General features: G+C 38.7%; 1 protein-coding gene across 1 annotated transcript; it reads left to right on the top strand.

The window, feature by feature from the left end:
• The first annotated feature begins 5821 nt into the window (after window positions 1–5821).
• LOC140940162 (growth factor receptor-bound protein 2-like) lies at window positions 5822–17571 on the top strand. Its single transcript, XM_073389064.1, has 6 exons — window positions 5822–6000; window positions 6126–6223; window positions 11360–11460; window positions 12241–12262; window positions 13579–13747; window positions 14777–17571. The coding sequence occupies exons 1-6, from the start codon at window positions 5923–5925 to the stop codon at window positions 14954–14956; spliced, it is 648 nt and encodes a 215-aa protein (XP_073245165.1). The 5' UTR covers window positions 5822–5922; the 3' UTR covers window positions 14957–17571.
• The last annotated feature ends 1571 nt before the right edge of the window (window positions 17572–19142 follow it).

Below are 19142 nucleotides of genomic sequence, written 5' to 3'. Positions count from 1 at the left end.
CAAGGGGTTGGTTTGCTTAAAGAATACAAGGGCTATAGACTGCCTAGTATTTCAGAGCATAGCACTCCGGGTATCATCTGTTTCTGTTTCTACATGTTATAAGTAGAACTATGTGATACAACTGAATTCTCTGCATCAGTATCGGGTTAAAATACCGACAATATTAAGTTGAAATTGTGGCTACCTTTTGTTTTCTTATATAACCAGACAGCAACTTTTTCTCAGTGAATTTCGATGCAATATTTGAGCAAATCCTCGTGAAGAGGACCTTGAATGGCACACTTGTATTAGAGTAGCCTGTTCCAGGCTCTCAGATAGTGGGGAAGACGCGAAAGTAAAAGGCACGCGAAAGGGGCACTGGGAAGGGGAAGGGGGAATTTGGGCGCGCACGAGAGCGTGTGGGTCTCGCGCCCTAATTCCCCTTCCCTTTCAAACGCCTGCGACGCAGGCTAGGCATGGGGCGGAAAAGAGGAAGGGATTGAGTTTCGTCCCGTTCATTATTTTCGTGTTGGCGCTTTCTCAATTCAGCGGTCCTGACTATCTTGGAGCCTGGAACAGGCTAGTATTAGACGAGCTGTGTGACGGTAATCGAGAAATACCACGAGTGATATATCAAAAAAATTTGAGACAATTTTGAAATATCACGAGTGGCATTTATGCCAAATATCACGTACAAAGTATGCTATTATTTGTTTATACTACTACCCGCAAAAGGTTTGTAATTTTCACATGTAGGTATTTCAAATTAAGCTGAAACACCACTACTCTAAGCCAATCAAATTGCAGAAATTTCTCGTGTAGTGGTATAAACGAAGAAATTACTTGTAAACGACAAAATCGTAGCCTAAGAACAGGCTCTTTGTTTGGTGAAAGGGTGAAAAAATCGCGAGGAGAGAGAAGGGTAACGGTGAGAGCCTGTAGACAAACATTTGGGACCGTCGTTCCACGGCACCCGCTGTGTATCAGATCCTGATAAAAGCTCCCATCAGCGAGAGCATTGACTGTTGATAGGTTTGATTTACATCGCTTTTTTGGTCGGCACGTAGCACGCGATTTGATTTAAATAATCGCTTGTAAACAGGTCTTCTGATCTTTCACATGGCGTCTTTTGGCGCTTGACAGATGAGCTTTTTTAGCTGCAATGAATGTCCTTGCATCAGAGGGCAAATCATGCCGACCAGAAACAATTACCGCAGAAAATCAATATGCATGTCACGACCTCTCAGTAGTCTTCAGTATGAAATAAGCGGCAAAAATCACATTTTCTCATTTAAAACTAAACCCTCCAGAGCAGAAAAAACTCATTGGAAAAAGCAGCATTTTGGCGCGAGGTAAAAGTTTGTGTGTTGCCTACCGACTCCTTTTTTACACGCGAAATTGATTACATTCCAATGTATCCAAGTGACAGATAACGATCTTGCTGACAGATGATCGGCAATTACAAGACAAGAAGGCGGTATAGCGCCCTCAAATGTTTCAGGGGCACCCAACGAGAATATAGTTCAAAACCACTTAAACATAGCATTGTTAAACGTATTTTAGTATCTTAGTATTTAAACGGTAGATATAGGCATATTTTTATTCCCTAGAAATTTTTCATCTGTTGGGATTTCCTAGCTGAAAGTCTAGTGATCCGAAAATTAGAGGAATCAAAACTTACCTTTTCGAAAATTTCAGCCAGAAAAAAGGCTCCCGACAATTCTAGGTGACCTTTTAAGGGTTAAAATTCGTTAAAAAATAGGCAATTATAACAGTTTTTAGATGTTCGAAAATCCTAGGAGAGGCAGGCAAGCGATGCAAGAAGTTTTACAAAAAATGTTTCGAAAATTCTAGATCTCAAATCGTTTTCCGAACAGATATTTTCTGAAAATTGATGTTTGGTGCCCCTGATGAAACTGCACGTATCCGAAACGTAACTTGGAAAGTATATGCCATGAATTATCTTCCATGAAGTATAATTATCTTCCATGAAGTACACCATTTTTTAGAAGTTCGAAAATCCTAAGGAGAGGCAGGCAAGCAAGAAATTTTACAGCAAATATTACGAAAATTCTAGATCTCAAATCGTCTTCCGAACAGATATTTTCCGAAATTTGTCGTTGGGTGCCCCTGATGTTTGTCTACAGGCTCTCACCCTTTTCCTTCCCTCTGCTCACGAGTTTTTCATCCCATCCTAAAATAGAGGGCCTGTTCACAGGCTACAAAATCGCGGCTTCTTGCCCAACAAATATACTTTCTGAACATTGTATCAAACGTTACAAAGAACAAAAACGAACTTTGAAAAACAGTTATGCTAACTGCAGTTTGCAAAAACACACAATTTCAGTTTTCGTTTTAATCTTCAAGAAAACAGTTAACTCCCGCAAAGTAAGAACCTTTGATTTCGATGTTCAGCTTGATCAAGATCTTACTTTAACTTACAGGGAGCTTAGTGAGAAATCAGCCTCAAAATGTTCGTAAAATTTATTCCAGAAATATTATACATTATTATTCATTCAAAATATATCTCCGTTCCTGATTGGCTCAAATCTAGCCTGAATATCAGGCCTTCCTAAGGGGCTAGGGGAGAGGAGATTTTTTCGCTTACATCTTTCCCCTTTTCCCCAGAAACGCCTGATACTCAGGCTACTCAAATCACGCGACTAATTCTTCACACCCAACCAGCGTTGACCAAGCTTAAGTGGGTAGCCTGTGAATATACAACCGTCTAGGCTGTCAGCCAGGATGTTTCGCTGGAAAAAAGAAACCGTCCCTATTCTAGCAGCTAGGGCGAGAAGAGACTCGGCCAGCTGTATTCGCAGACTACAAATTTGGAAGAGGTTTGCGATATGCGAATGTGTTGTACGGTCGCCCGATCGATTTTTCATAATATTCGTCCACCGGTTGTGATAATAATATAGCTGCTTTTAAAACACATCTTTTTTTTTCCGTTTCCATATTTTTGGACATTTCCTTTGTTGATCTGAATAGCTATATGTTTAGAAGAATTGTGAATTTTTCACAGTGCTAGGAAGACATACATTTTTGAGCCCACAAATGTGGCAATGTGGGTAAAAAAAATTCTAAACTAGCATTTCTTCAATAGGAGTGACTTTTGCGGAAGGACTCAAAATTGTGTGCTTCACATGTGTTAAAGACCAGAGTAATTCTGAGAAGTACTTTGAAATGATATCAACTCGGAAATAAAGTCGAACTTCCAGGCGACAACCACCTCCCATAAGCACCAATGCAAAACACCAAAATTTTTAAGGTCAAAGCCGGCCTCACAGTTGGATCCCAGAGGTCCCCGTGGCCCGTTCCGCTGGACAAAGCTACGCGGACTCTGGGAACGAGATTGCTCTCGTAAACGACCAGTTTTGGCGGCTGACGGTTTTTAGACCGTTATTAATTAAAATGATTCTACATTGCTTTTAACCCCTTGTAAGCGTTCACTTGACGTATTGTCTGATTTTTTATATGTTCGCTGAGTAGAATATGCGATGAACTTATAAAGTGGCAACATGAAACTGGGGTACCCATCCAGCCCATCGAGAATATGGGGGTTCAAAACCGGTACTTAAACATAGCATTGTTGAACATATTTTAGTATTTAAACGGTAGATACAGGCACATTTTTATCCCCTCAAAATTTTTCATATGTTCGGATTTCCTGGCCGAAAGTCTAGTGATCCGAAAATTATAGCGATCAAAACTTACCTTTTCGAAAATTTCAGCCAGAAAAAAGGCTCCCGAAAATTTTAGGTGACCTTTTTAGGGTAAAAATCCGTTAAAAAATGGGCAATTATAACAGTTTTCAGATGTTCGAAAATCCTAGGAGAGGCAGGCAAGCGATGCAAGAAGTTTTACAAAAAATGTTTCGAAAATTCTAGATCTCAAATCGTTTTCCGAACAGATATTTTCTGAAAATTGATGTTTGGTGCCCCTGATGAAACTGCACGTATCCGAAACGTAACTTGGAAAGTATATACCATGAATTATCTTCCATGAAGTACATGTGTCCGGAAATCTTCTCGGAAGGCTTGGAAGAGACCCCATAGAGTCCGCCGGCTCGTTTGTCTGCGTAGCAGGCTTTCGAAAGGGAAGGGGGAAAGAATCTGGGCACCGGCACACACGGCCTATTTTATCGTAAGTGACTATCTCCCGAAAGCGACTTCTAATTCTTCGCATTTTATTTTGGGTGGAGGTCGCTCACGGGAGGTTCGAATTTTTGTATGCACCATTTTTCTCACTCCTTGTCAATGCAAGAAATTGGCCACCGGGCGCTGAAGTGATTATTCTCTCGTAAAATATTACTTTGAAATATTTGCAAAAACAAACCAAGATAAGTGATATATTCACGCGAAACGTTTAGACCCGACGCGGAGCTAGTGGAACCGGTTTTAGGGAGACTCTCTCTCTCATTGTGACCGGTCGTTTCGTCGCTAACGTCCCGTTGGCCAACGTCTTATGTCGTTCCGCTAAGAAGCGAAACGATCGCTACGCCTGTATATACCTCGTGCTCTCAGCCATGAAACAAAAAAGTGCGATGATACCTCGTTCTTTCAGCCACTAATCAGGCAAAATCAGTTAGGGAACTGATTTTACACGTAAGCGAAACGACCTGAGACGTTGGCGAACAGGACGTTGGCGAAACGACTCGTAGGCAAGGAGACTGATCAGGCCTCGCTGGCTCCTGGAAAGCCGATTCTGACTGATATCGCTTATCGCGTAGATAATGTAATCCCATTGTTAAATTATTTCCCTAAGCAGCACGGCAAGCAGCACGATGAAACCCTAATCTAGGAATAAACTGCATTTTCAATTAATGCCACTTATAACGTACTTATGTGAGGTCGATTAACTCACTAATCGGCCAAAAATTAAAGTTTGCCAAAACAAACAAAATGGTCCACAAATTATCCTGCGTTGCAGTATATAGGAGCTCCTCGTAACGGGTGTCCTCATGGATACAAATCATTGTTTTTATTATTTCCCATTTCTCACGGTTAGGGTATCGAACCAATTGGCTTTAGGGTTAGGAGAGCTGCTACATGACACCCAGTTGCAGGCGGACTTGTCATTTGAGACGTTTTAGAGAACTCGATATACGTATATCTTGTCTATATCGGGGTTTTAGACTGTCTGTGGCCCAGGCTATCCACAAACACGCGGAAGAAAGTTCCAACAGCGAGAAATTCACAAATGAAGATCGAACTCGTGGTCATTGCTGCTGCGATTGCCCGGGTCCGATTAATTCCCGGTCTGATTGTTATGCGCGGGGTACGTTTTTTGCGCGCCAGCAGAGGCTCAAACACTCGCCCAAGCTACAATGGAGGACAAAAATCCTTGGAACGGTTATGGAAAACCTTCCTTCCACATCCTTAACTTATCAAATGTTCAGATACCGCGACTGGCCCACCCCTTCCCCCTCCAAACAATGTTGGGTGAAGAAACACTTTTAGGACAGGGTAAAGTGTACAGGGGTGCACAAACTACAACATTGCTTGGGGGAGAGGGGGAAAGGGGGAAAAATTAAGGCAGATCGTGTTAATTGTCCTAAGAATTTTGTCCTCCATTGTAGGCAGTTTGAATAGGTAGGTAGGCCTCAAAGGCTGTAGCTCACTATCCTGACTTTGGGATTAACAGAAAAAGGGAGAGAAACTTCTCTCTATCCCCTCCCCACTTTGTGCTTTAATCTCCTCTCCCATAGCCCCTAAGTTAGGCCAGCTTTCGCCGTGTATACTCGGGCGGAAACGCGCAACAGCACGAAACTGAGGCTATCAGGATGTTTTGTCCAAGATTTCCATATTAGGCAAGTATCCGTCCCATTCCTGCTCGGAAGTTTGCTCGAAACAGTCGGACATATTTGTTTTTACTTCCCACTGTCTTCATGAAGATCTAGGAGTTGACGTTGGGGCAAACCGGATTGGAAGTAGGTTGAAAATGGAGGCAACTGCTAAACATGAATTCAATGCTACTGCAGATGACGAGCTTTCTTTTAAGAAGGGAAGCGTTGTGAAGGTAAAACGGAAGCCAGAAATACCGTGTAATTTGGTTGTCGACGTCCTATCATTCGCCCAATACAAAAGAATTGCGTATGTTCCTTGTACGTTTCATTGACTATTTTTGCCACTTTTTAATTTAAGGTCATTCGGAAAGGCGAGGATAAAAATTGGTACACTGCTGAACAAGACGGACGCGAAGGGCTTGTTCCAGCGAACTACATCGAGCTAAAGCCGCACGAGTACGTGAGCAAGAATTTAAACTTAATTACTTAACTTAAGCTTATTAGTCTCTATAAGTTTGGTACCTTAAATTTTCCACAAGTTAACTGATTTTTTTTTTGATAGTCACATATTCCCAGAATAGAATCGTAGAAAAACAGAAGGTCAACCCCTTCTTCTTAATCAATAAAGGTGTACCCTTCTTACACCAGATTTATCCTGACGAGTGCAATCGGTAAAATCCAATCGTAGACTCGATAACTAACGATAATTCCTGATTGATTGATATCTTTTATGTTTGTCAATTTTACCTCGTGAAAAAAAATTGAAAAAAGGGGTACCCTTCATCTGGTGATGGCCTCTTTCACAAAATTTATCCTGACGAGTGCAATTGGTAAAATCCGATCTTAAAATCGATAACTATCAATAATTCCTTATTGATTGATAGGCCATCCCCCCCTTTTTTTTTCGTTTAGCGTCGAATGCGTTTCTTGATATTGGGTCAGTCGGTCGGATTGAGAAAAAACCAAAACTAAAAAAAATCACCAGAAGTCTCAGAATAGGAGGCCCTGGTACCCCAGGACAACATTAAAAGTTAACATTCACAGATTTGGATGAGCAAAATACACAATACACTGTAAAAAATGTTCCTGTTTTTGTTCCTGTTTTTCTCTATGCTGTTGCTATGCTCATTTTTCAGATTAAAAGAAATGTTTCGAGTGAAAAACGGTTTAACGACATCATTACCTTTTTTTGGAAAGTGACAAAAATTTGGGTCAGTCAGAGGACACTAAAGGGAGGAAAAAAAATCAATATTTAAAAAAAAACTTTGACAAAGATATTGGAGTAATCGATAATAATCTTCCTCTATCGATTTTTATAGATTCTCATTTAATCAATCGATTTTATTGATTGCTATCGATTGTTATTGATTGTTGACTTTGTTGATTGCACTTGTCAGGTTATATGCATGTTGTGTGGATCGATGATTTGTTAAAAGTTTTGTTGGCAGTGTTTGAAAACAACATAAGTTTACCAGGAATGAGATGTTCTTTAGCTTGGGCACTGAGTGATTTGATGTTTTCCCAAATGCAATTCTGGTGTCACCCTTTACAGTGGTGTTTGTAGTATTGGCAATTGGTTGAGATTTCATAAATCATCATCAGAAGTAATCAGAGTGATCATCGGTTATAATTTTTAAGAATTCCTTTTGTTTTCACCTGTGTGCTTGTCAAAGTATTATAAACTTTTTAGTTTTATGATTGTGGACCACTTTTATCAATGCACAATCAAATTTGAACCAAATCAATAGAGAGAATTAAACATTGCTCATGTACCACGTTTTACAATCCAACAATAATTTGCAAAATGTATCAGAAAAGGCTCGTCAATGGATTTTGGTTGCATTACCAGTTTTGTCATTTTATTTATCAACAAGAAATATTTCTATTAAGTTTTTGCAGTAGTCAGTGAGACCCTCTTATGGGGGTTACTTATGTCCCTAGTCTGCGGAATTTTAAAACCTGTTATTTGGCGTATTGAGGAGGAAGTCATGTCGCTGTGGGTGTGTTATTATTGTATTTGGTCTTTTCTCTGTTGCTGTCACAGTTTCAACTTGACTTTGTGTTGTTTGTCGCCATTTCTGCTGTCCTATGTCACTGCTCCAAGACTATGTATGTCACTTGTCAGAATTTTACCCTAACAGGGCCTTGTCAACTGATCATTTTCCATAATCAATTATTACTTTGCTTTGGCCTTTCATTCAATCAATGATATCATCATTGATGATTAGCACACTACTACAGTGGGAGATTCCTGCTCATCCCGAGCCCAAGATAATAGGCAAGTCAGGCCTCATAAATAATTTTTCTCTTAGCCTTGTAGGCTCTTTTTGGCACTGGTCTCAAGTGTTTTCTCTTCATCTACCATGGTACTAGGTGGTTGGATATGGTAAACCATTCCACTTTGTTTAAACTGAATCACTCTGAGTTAGGAAACTTTTAATGTAATACATCTTTGCCAGAGCAAGGGGTCAACATACCACTAGTGTAACAATATTAATAAGTGAAGTCTTGATTAATCGCTATTGTGACCATTCCACTCGATTAACCATTCTTCACTTCAGCATTTTGATTTTGGCTCGATCATGGTAAAAAGGTTCCTTCAGGAAAAGAGTGTCAAAATTTCTTGTGGTCTTTTTCTCAAATCACCTATTATTTTATGAAATAGTCAGACGTTAATTGGTGTTTTAGACCGAGGAACTAAGACGTTTCTCGTTCACATGCCATTTTGTGCATCGTTGGAGACCCAGGCAGTCAGGCGGAGAGAACAGTAGGCACGATAAAAGTTTTCAAGCACGGGCAGAAGAGCCCCTGGTTACCCACTCTCACTCGACCATTTCCAAATGGTCAAGCGAATGCTGCCTCCTGATTGGGCGCAAAAAATGCTTTGTATGATTGTGCCCAATCAGCAAACAGCATCTTGTGAGTTCTTTTCGTGAGTTCGTACGTGACAGCTTTTGTCTCGCCATACTTGTCTGGCTCGTGCACCAAAGAAATGCGGGCAGTCAGGAAACTTTCAGTTTGATAAACTCCTCATTTCAAAATTCAGGGTAGCTGAAAACAGAAACATGGGAACATATGTAAGGGTATTGGGAACATATCTAACGGTATTTGTAAAGCCGCTTTACCGAAAATACAAGCTTGAGCTTACAACAGGTATTCAAGCCTGCATCGATCACGCTTTGATAAATACTTGTAAGGTTCAGATAGCACAACGGCAACAACCACAAAAACGTCACTTGAAAAGTGAATTCACGTTTTTTCACTCGCTATCGTGATTTAATACTCTAACTTGTTTACTTTGTAAAGGCAAGCGAACTCTTCTGGAGCTGAATTCCTATCAACCATATCCACGGTTAGAAAGAGAAAGAAAATTTTGTCATTGCTTGTTTACTTACTCCACAAAACGTGAAATTAGACTTTTTCACGTTGTAACATGCAGTGACAGCAAAAAAATGTGCAAAAAAAGCATGATGCTCATACCAAGTTGTTGGTTGTCAAGCTTATTGCTTTTTTGATACCTTGTAATTGGTAAGAAACAGAATTTTCTAGGTGCAAATTTGTGAGGAATGCTCCTGCTGATAGCATCCTAAACGTTTTTCTGACTCATTGGTAGTTCCTTCGTTTCTGGTTAGGAGAGTAGAAAGTTTGCCTTGCACACACAATCTTGATGAACAAACCGGACAAGTATGGCGAGAAAATAGCCGTGGTGTACGAACAGACAAAAAGAACTCAAGAGATGCTGTTTGCCGATTGGGCAAGATAATACAAAGAATGTTTGGTGCCCAATCAGATGCTAGCATTTGCTAGACTGTTGGAAATGGTCTGGTGAGAGTTGGTACCCAGGGGCTCTTCCACCTGTGCTTGTAAGCTTTTGTCGTGCCTACTTTTCTCCTGGCCCGACTGACTGCCCCAGGTTCTCCGAGGATGCATTTTGTGTTGCATGGTTAAAATGTTGCCCTTCTACCACCCCTTGGGAGTTTCTCAAACATGGCTAACCAAGCTATTGTTAATTATGCGACCAGTTTTAGGTCACCGATGTGGTGTGTATGTGTGTGTGTGTTTGTAGTCTGAATGTAACATTCTCCAACCCTCCAAGTTGCGACCATTTTAGTCGCCATGGCGCCTAAAATTTTGGAACTGGCGACTTGATTTGGAGAATAGTCGCCAAGCTGGCAACCGTGAAGAATAGGTTTGTGTTGTGGCGTATAGAAACAGAAATGGTAATCACTTCTACTGAAATATGAAGAACATTTATTCTAGTTGATTTGAATTCCATTAATTTTTTTACTTTTCCGTTGAAAAACATGCTAAATTGAAAACTTAAAAAAGTCTCAGAGCTAAGCGTTTTGAAAATGAACATCAATGAAACTTGACTTGCATTCGTTCGCCTAATAGCCTTCAGTCTGTTGCCTTGCACGTGACATTTTAACTTTTGACACGTGACAGATGGCACGCAATCGAAGCACCTTGCTTGTGGACAGTGACGATTTCTTCGATATCTTAGGAATGCTTGTTTAGCCAAGTTTGGTGGTTTTTTAACTGGACTACATATTATAAATATTTTTGAATCAATACTGAAACAATCTAATAACATGAAGAGGGAAAGCTAAATTGGTGCAAATTCAACACAGAACATTATGTGATAACCGTAACATGTGAACCGTGCTGCGAGTTGAATCGTGGTTTTGTAAACAAAAGCGATAATTGTAAGCGAAACTAAACATCACAAAACTGACAGCTTATGGTTGTTGCAAAAAATGTTTTTTTAGCGATGATAAAGGAAAGAGAAAATTTATTATTTCGTAGGCGGCATTTTTGCTTGGGTTCCTTTCAATTGATTGGGAAAAAAAATTTTTCCCAGTAGAACTCGTTGCGAAATTTTCACGTGTGCGATGTTATCTCTGTAAAGCAATGATTTCATTTAGAAAACTTGTCAATCTTCCTATACTCTCCTGCCTTTGTCAGGCTTTCGCAATGTCTAGCGATATTAAAAACGACCTTTTAAATCTCCAAAAATATTTGTTAGTTGGGGAAACAAGTTCATCATCAACAAAAGTCGCAAAAGAAATGCGAAACAAATATCAGAAAAAAAATAGGTCGCCTATCAAGTTGCGACTGGGAAATTTTGAAAACATTAACAGAGGATGAGTTAAGTTCTGCTCTCATATACCAACTGGGGATTATATAGAAGGATTGAAGGCCCTAAAGACAAATGGAAATGGTAATTGTCTTTACAATTCCGTTTCAGTATTGATTCAAGGAGATGAATCTGCAACCCTTATTCTCAGACTATCAGTAACTAATGCCTTGCACAATAAACGAGTAATTTATATGACAGTGCTGCATTTTAAGTTAAACTGCTAACTGCTTTTGTTAATGACAATTTTGATATATTAAGTCATTAATATAATTTGGCGCCTAAAAATTTCCCCTGGCGACTAAACCCAAAGAGCTGATCGCCAAATGGCCACTGAACAAAAATTTTAACTTTGAGGGTTGTTCTCCTTAGTCTGCATACATGTGTAGTTATTCATGTCATACCCAGCCTTACCCAACAATATTATTTTGCTTTTCGTTATTATTAAATTTCAGGTGGTTTCAAGGCAGTGTGACCAGGCAACAGGCAGAAGAAAAGCTTATGAAGCAGTCACACGATGGGGCATTCCTTGTTAGGGAGAGTGAGAGTACACCAGGTACAGCTTAACATTTGAGCGAGACTGGGTCAGTTTTGTGTCAAGTTGTACTGTAGGATTGTTTTGGGCAATGCTTCAGGTAGCATAAGAAAACATCTGATATTGAAATGGCATCTACAGAACAAGTACAGGAATTCCAGGACAGAGTGCCAGAGTGCAAATCAACTCAAAATCAACCCCATCTCACATGTAACCTCAATATGACCAGCAAAAATATTATACCATGCAAAGAATACGATTGCCATTCTTGTTTCTTTGAATCATGAAATCGCACCTATTGAAACATGTCAACAGTAAATGCAAATTTTTCTGTCAATCAAATGTGTCCTATTATTTGTAGGTGGAAATTGGTGAATCGTCTTGATTGTTTTGGAGACAACAGAAGAACATCTTGTTCTTTCTAAATTTGTCAACTAATCCCATAATTGCACATATTTGAGTTTTTTGTGTGATGTCATGTTTCTTTACTGTACTGAGCCTTGATGAAACAGCTGCTGTACACTCTTAAGGAAATCTTTAGTCTAGAACGCTAGCAGGTTAGTAATTTAGTAGAAAACAGAGCTGCTCTTTATCTTCATAAAAACAATACCAGAATTTTTTTATTGTTTAATTAGTTTTACTGTAAACATTTGGTTGGTGACACTTTTTTGCGTAATGCACAGATTTGGAAAGTTAACACTAGTCAATGTTAAGTAGCATCATTAACTGTATACTAGTGTAAGTAGTGATTAGCTAATGCTTAAAATGCGTAGTAATTTAGTTTTTTTGTTTGTTTTGTAGGAGATTTTTCATTATCTGTAAGGTAAGATTTTGTCATTTTCGTTATTGGTTAAAGAGAGGGCAAGAGTGTTAGTTTTAGAATAAATTATTGAATAATTTGGTGGATTCAAGATAAGGACTGAATAATTTATTGGAATATCTCAAGTCTCAAAGATAGTTTTGTAACAATGTTTTGCATCACTGTTCTCATTTCCCTCTCCTTCCTACAAGGCAAGTGTTACAGAGTTAATTTGCTCAAGTCAATAAAGCCCCCATCTTTCTGCACCATGTTGGATTATTATTCCAAAGTTTGTGTTGCCAAGAGTTTCTTCTTCTGCACTTCTGCATGCTACCTTATGCTTGCTTTATTTTCTAACTTACCCATCCTTTTTCTCATGTTAATAGAACACTGTTGCTAGTGGGGATTGGGATCAATAGTGGACAGGCATTAAAATTTACAAACACTCATAGTTAGTCCCCTCTACTTACTCTGAAACACTTTATAGAAAAAGAAATCAGTGAAAACAAGGAACTGCATTGAAAGTCAACAAAAAGTGAAAAATCACAGAAGTCAGCATAAAAAAATGCAAATTGACAAATCCCACTCTATTTTTCAGAAGATCTTCTGGATGGTCAAAATATTAATTTGTACCTTTGTGCTTCGAAGCCAACACAGCAGCTATGGAAACCCTGAAACACTTTTCCTTGCTATAAAAAAACAAAGAATGTTCACAAAAGGAAAAACTGCTCTGCCCACTAAAATAGAAAAACGCAGATATCAAGCTCAAAAACTGAAAACCAAACCCAGATAGGGCTAATCAGGCCACAAGTGGCAGCCATTGCTTCCTCTTAGTAGAATGCAAAGCAGTCTCCCAGCTTTTGTCAGAGCTCTTTGCACCATTTCTAGAAGAAATGTGATTTTGTGGGTGATAGTTTTGCCACCTCTCTCATTTTTTGCTTGGGGATGGGTCATATTTTGTGTACAAAACAATTCACTGAAGGTGATCTAATTTCATTTCATTTTCATTTTTTGTCGGTCATTCCAATTTTTTATTTTTATTCTCTCACTTGCCACAAATAGCTAAAGCTAGTCTACTTGATGTAAGTGGACAGTGTCTATACAAAAAATATGCACTCCAAAAATTTTATATTAAATTTACAAGTTAGTAAATGAAAGTTATTTCTGTAAGTGTATGAACATAAAAGAATAAATTAAGTCAGGCTATCTGGAGTACAAAATATAAATCAGACTTTCTTCAGGCAGACCAATATCTCTGGTAACCAGATTAATAAAGCACTATTATGGTCAGGTTGACAGCTAATTTGTTGGTACTAAAGTTGTTGTTTTCTGAGTTGCAGGTTTGGTGGTAACGTACAACACTTTAAAGTTCTACGAGATGGAGCTGGAAAGTATTTCTTGTGGGTTGTAAAATTTAATTCATTGAATCAGCTGGTGGATTATCATCGCACCTCCTCTGTCAGTAGATCACAAACAATTTATTTAAAAGACATGGTAGAGGAAACAGAGGTGGGTACCTTAACTGTAACTTTTTAGGAATCTTTTTATCAGAGGGCCAATCACCTTTTGCACTGTGTGTAACATACCTTATGATAGGAAATTAACGGGAATTTCCAAAATTTGCATTAATTTAGGTTGAATTGATGTTAACTTTAATTTCAGTGCCTTTAATCAAGTGTAGCGTTAATTTCCATGACCATAATTTCCATTATTTGGACTCCAATTTCTCAATACCTTCTGACATTCTTGACACCTAAGAAAGAGGACTGTTTTTATCAGGTTGGAGTTCTGCCACTAACAGAGAAACTGTGGAGAACTTGAAGTGGCCTGATTTCTTCCCTTAAACCCTTTGGTTAGAAGAAAGTATCCATTTCGGATTTCAAGTTTAACTTTAATCCTATTGTCTCAAAAAGTTTTATTTCTTTGTAAATGTTGCATTTATTTTCTTTATTTTGAAAGTCACCAACACCAACTTTGGTGTCAAAGTCTCTTAATAACAGCAATAAATTACTGCCTGAGAAGACCACTGACATTATTAAGTGATGCCACGGTTGCGGGTTTCCTTGTGAAAAGACGTCTGAGGAGCAAGTGCTGAAATTTCATACCTTGATGACGTGTCACTACCCTGATCTGGGTAATTTCACTTCATCAGTATGGAATTTCTGTCGGGTCGTTCCTCAGACGTCGTTTTGCAGGGAAACCTGCAACAGAGGCATCGCTTAATGTTGGCAGTTTTCTCTGGCTACATTATTATTGCAGCTGCCACAATGATGCATCCTTTAAACTGCATCTGCTCCTACTATTGTGGTCTCAGGTTTACCACCAATCAGAGTCACAAATGCTTTGAAGTTACAGTGTATCTAGAAACAAATTGAGCCATTCAACAAATTTTCACAGTTTGTGTGTAAAAACTGCTCAGCTGCACCTGATATTTTACAAAGTAGATTTTTTTGTTTGTAAAATGATAGTTCCAGTTGGCTTTATTCATTAACTTACTAAAATGGTCTAAAGCAGTTTCTCCAATTAATGACACTGCAGGAAGTTTATGTCGCAGCTTATGAATTTACACCTGAAGAGGAAGGAGAGCTATACTTTAAACGTGGAGATAAAATACAAGTATTGGATAAAGAAGATGAAAACTGGTGGAAGGGCAGAAATCTTACATCTAACCAAGAAGGCTTGTTTCCTTCCACCTATGTGCAGAAGAAACCATTGTAGGGATCCAAAATCATTATGGAAAAAATACACTTTGCTCAGTATTTGTCATAAGAAAGCAAAGAAAAAGAATAAATAGTGCAAGAAGAAAGTATTAATCTTGTTTATCAATACCATAACCTGCCACTTATTATCCCTGGGCTGATACATTTTTGTAAGCAGGTTTAGGAGGGCCTTTAAATGGGGGAGACGGGGGAGGGGGGCTTATATCTAAGTGGGCTCATAGCAGGAAGAGAAAAAGCACTTGAAAACATGCTACAGCAGTACTGATCAAAATATATTTTGCACGTATTTGCTTTTAATAGACCTTTCCACAGTTAAATTTCTGACATGAGCAAGTTAGGGAAAATTTGTCTACTCCACTGGAATGAGCAACTTTAAATTAGCAAAATTGCAAACTATAAAGGTGATTCGTTGAAAACTAATGAAGGTACCGCTCCTCAATGCCGCAACATTTTAGAGACGTTTGTATGGTAGTGGCGGGGGGGGGAGGGGACTTGTCTTCTGCCATAAAACGCCTACAAATTTTCGCAATTTTGCTGAGCTATATCTTTGCTAGTTTAAGTGTAGTTGCCAAATGTACTTATTTAAAGGCGCTTTTACCAGTGAAGGAGACAGATTTTCCCTAACTTAAATAAACCATGGAAGGGTTTATTAACCTTAAAAACATCATTATAAATCAAATTCATTTCAATACATTTGGAGGGGGGCTTATATCCTAGGAGCTTGTAAGTGGCAGTTTATGGTAATTGTTTTGCTAAATATTATTAATCCTGGTCACATGAGACCATTAGGAACTCATACTGGAGGACTCAGATGTTCATGTGCATTGTCAGAGACCAAAGTTTATGGGATGGTGTACATGACAAATCATTGAAAGCATTGTTTGTTCGCTACCCGCTTTTAACCCTCTGAGATCAAAATTCTAAATGATCAAATCATTTTTTTGTTCAGGACGGTGATCACAGTCCAGTCAATTTTCCCATAACATGTTTGGTATTAGGGTTGGGTACTTAGATTCTCACGTGTTCTTGTTGTAAACATTGCAATGATTCACCTTTCAGTGTTCTGTACTGATCAGTTGCCCTTGCATTTCTGGGGATAGTTCATCTGAGACTATTATTTGAAAGGTCAGAACTGATTACTTGAGATAAGTATGAACTCATAAGATCTTCAAGTTCATTAGTCTCCAGGACAATAGTATTCTTTTAAATTTACTTCCTTTCACATTAAACTGTTGTGAAAAATGATCAATCTCAAACGTGTTTGGCACATTTCAGTAGCATTCATGCATGTGACTTGTATGAGTTGATTTTTCAGATGACTGTCTTTGTGTTAACAGAACATCAATCTGAAATTACTTTTCTGAGTTCGTACTGGCCTTATGTCTTTAGGGCCTTAGAATTACTGCAAAGTTCTTACTGTAAGTAAGCATGTTAGGCCTATTAATTGCCTCTAGTGAAAATTGTATTCTGTAATTAATGTTATGCTGTAAAGTTTTAAAAGTAGTAATCCTCCATACATATTACCTTTTGATTTTATGTATTTACTTATATATTTTTATATTTAGCGTAATTAGATAATTAGATTTTGATTTCTGCTTAGACTTGACTTTCCCCATGGTGTCTATTGGACTGTACACAGGACAATCCTTTTTTTAAAGCAAAAATTTGATTCAAGAGTATAACTGCATGTCAGTCCTATTACAGTATACCCACTAATAAGAAACTACATTTTTTGAGGTCTGGCAAAAAAGGTTCTTTTACTTTGGGGTAGTTATTGGCAATTTAGGTTAAGTAGGTATATTATATTATGTTCTTAAATATTGTCGTTGGCTGCCAGAAAAATAAAGAAACTTGAGTTTACTCCTTGAATATTCGGAATTTATTCTCAACAGTTCATTGCAAACCTCCTTTAAAAGACAATTGCCATCTGTACTCTTCGTAAATCTTTTTCCGTTGTAGGAATTACAATAACACTTGTATCTGTAATTCCAGTTTGGTTCCTATCAATTGGCAAACTTGAAGTCAAACTCCTTGGTTAAAATTTTTATCTTAGTTAATTTACCTGTAACCCACATATTATCACCTGCTTGATAAGAGGTTCTTGTTATTTTCGGATATTAACGTGCCAAATTTCTGCCAGATGTTATGTAATTTACAGGTTCTTATTAGCTGGTGTTTACTGTATCACTGTTAGCATGCATAATCTCCACTCTCTTCTCCACATATTTCTTATTGTACTGATGAGGAATATCTTTTGAACAAAAATTTTCTTGCGGAATTTTTAAATTGGTGTGATGCCTGATGCAATGCGGTAGAACAAGAAAATTTGTAAAAAAAAAACTGAAAGGACGGGTTAAAAAAACGTGTTTTTCATAAGGGCGAGAATGTCTTTTCCTTAATTCTTTCACTTGACAGAACCGATCCAATCAGCTTTAGACCGAAGTTATTACTTAGTCATGTCCCCTTTGTTCGAGAGAGATTTTTGGCTTACACCCTAGTAAGATTGATAGGTAATTAAAATGCTATAGCTTTTAGTGTAATTAATCATTTTTTTACCTTCCATAGACCTTATTAGCCATAAATACAAATATAAATAAAGAACGTGATATTTTACACTTGTAATTTTTTTATTGTTTATGGAAGATAACATTCCATAAATGCTTTCCCTACTTTTACGATCGGTCCGTTATATGACAGGTCTTTTTAGGTTTAGTTTAGCTCTATTTAAGGTAGACACCCCTGTATTTATAACGTGGACCCCACCCTTCAACCGATGTCGTCATACGCCTTCGGTCTATTGGACGCCCATTATGATTGTTTTCGTGTTTTGTTCTTTTCAAAAGCCATAGTCTCAGTCCAAATTGTTGGGACACTTTGCTCTCTTCTCGCCCTCCCAATGGTGGAGGTGAGTTTTAAAACTGCGATAACCAACTTTGGGAGGACGAGGAGACGGGCCAGAAGCGAAAAAAAACAGCGCTGGGTGCAAGTATCCCAACTATTTTTGTCTGAGACTGCACGTCTATCTAATGTATTAGGAAATGAAAGTTGTAAAATAGGTTTTGCCCTGCTGACAAAAGTGCACTTGCTTTTTTATTAAACAAACAAACAAAAAATGAGAACGAAAAAAAAAAAAAACACCTTTGGGGGTCACACGTCTCCACCCCCTAGCCCATGGTCGTCCGTATGCACTATTGTTAAGATATAATTGACCAATTATGACTCATACTTTCACCTAATGAGAACTCGACTTCCGTAAATGATCTCGTAGACACGCCCAGGGCCTTTAGTTATATTAGGGGATCTAAGAGGAGGTTCTTAATTGGGGGGCTACTCGTAGTCTATGCTTAATAGATGGGAGGTGTTTACCCTCAGCTGAAACAAGCTCAACAAAACCGATATACTTTCGGCGAAAATATGAATTTAGTTTAACAATAGCAGAATGTTCGCGGGGAAAAGCCTCTCGGATCAGAGGAGAGAATCATCAACAAACTCAATTCACATATGGCGTTGACACCGAGATTTGAACCAGGGCCACATTGTTGGGAGGCGAGTGCTCTCACCGCCTTGCCACCTTTGTTCCCCAATTGATTACTTGCTTTAGCTTTGCTCATGTATGCTTTTGATGGGTTGGAAACAATGGCGCCACTTACTCGTCTGGTTAGCAAAAATGATTTAAACCGATGATGACTTGCCCTCTCAACGTTACTATCAGGGGCGTAGCTAGGGGGGGGGGGGGGGTGTGCCCTTGACCCCCCCTTGGTAGGCCTTCTTTTGAGAAAACAACCTACAATATTCAGGTGGCGAAAACGCCATGACAATATCTTGGCCGTAAAAGCCATTGTTGAAAAGCCCACTTTTTTAAAATTTGTTTTTTTGTAAAGTATTTTCGTCAACGGCTCTTGTCTTTAGTTAATATGGGCCTTCATGCCGCGATAATACGACTGAGCCCGCTGATTCACGAGGGAGAGCAGCGGTATAAACCATATATATATATATAGTCGGCGATCCCCGGATGGTGTCCCTGTCTGTGACCCCCCCTTTGAAAAATCCTGGCTACGCCCCTGACTATGATTTTCTTTGAGGTAGGACTAGTCCTTTTCATTGTCTTTTCAGGAGCGTAGCTAGGGGGGGGGGGGGGGGGGGCGGTGCTGGGGTGCCCATGAACCCTTTGCTTTGTGCACTCT

Source organism: Porites lutea, chromosome 6 (assembly GCF_958299795.1).
Source record: "Porites lutea chromosome 6, jaPorLute2.1, whole genome shotgun sequence".
NCBI lineage: Eukaryota > Metazoa > Cnidaria > Anthozoa > Scleractinia > Poritidae > Porites > Porites lutea.
The sequence above is the reverse complement of the archived record's forward strand: the minus strand, read 5'-3'. Positions and strand labels throughout refer to the sequence as shown.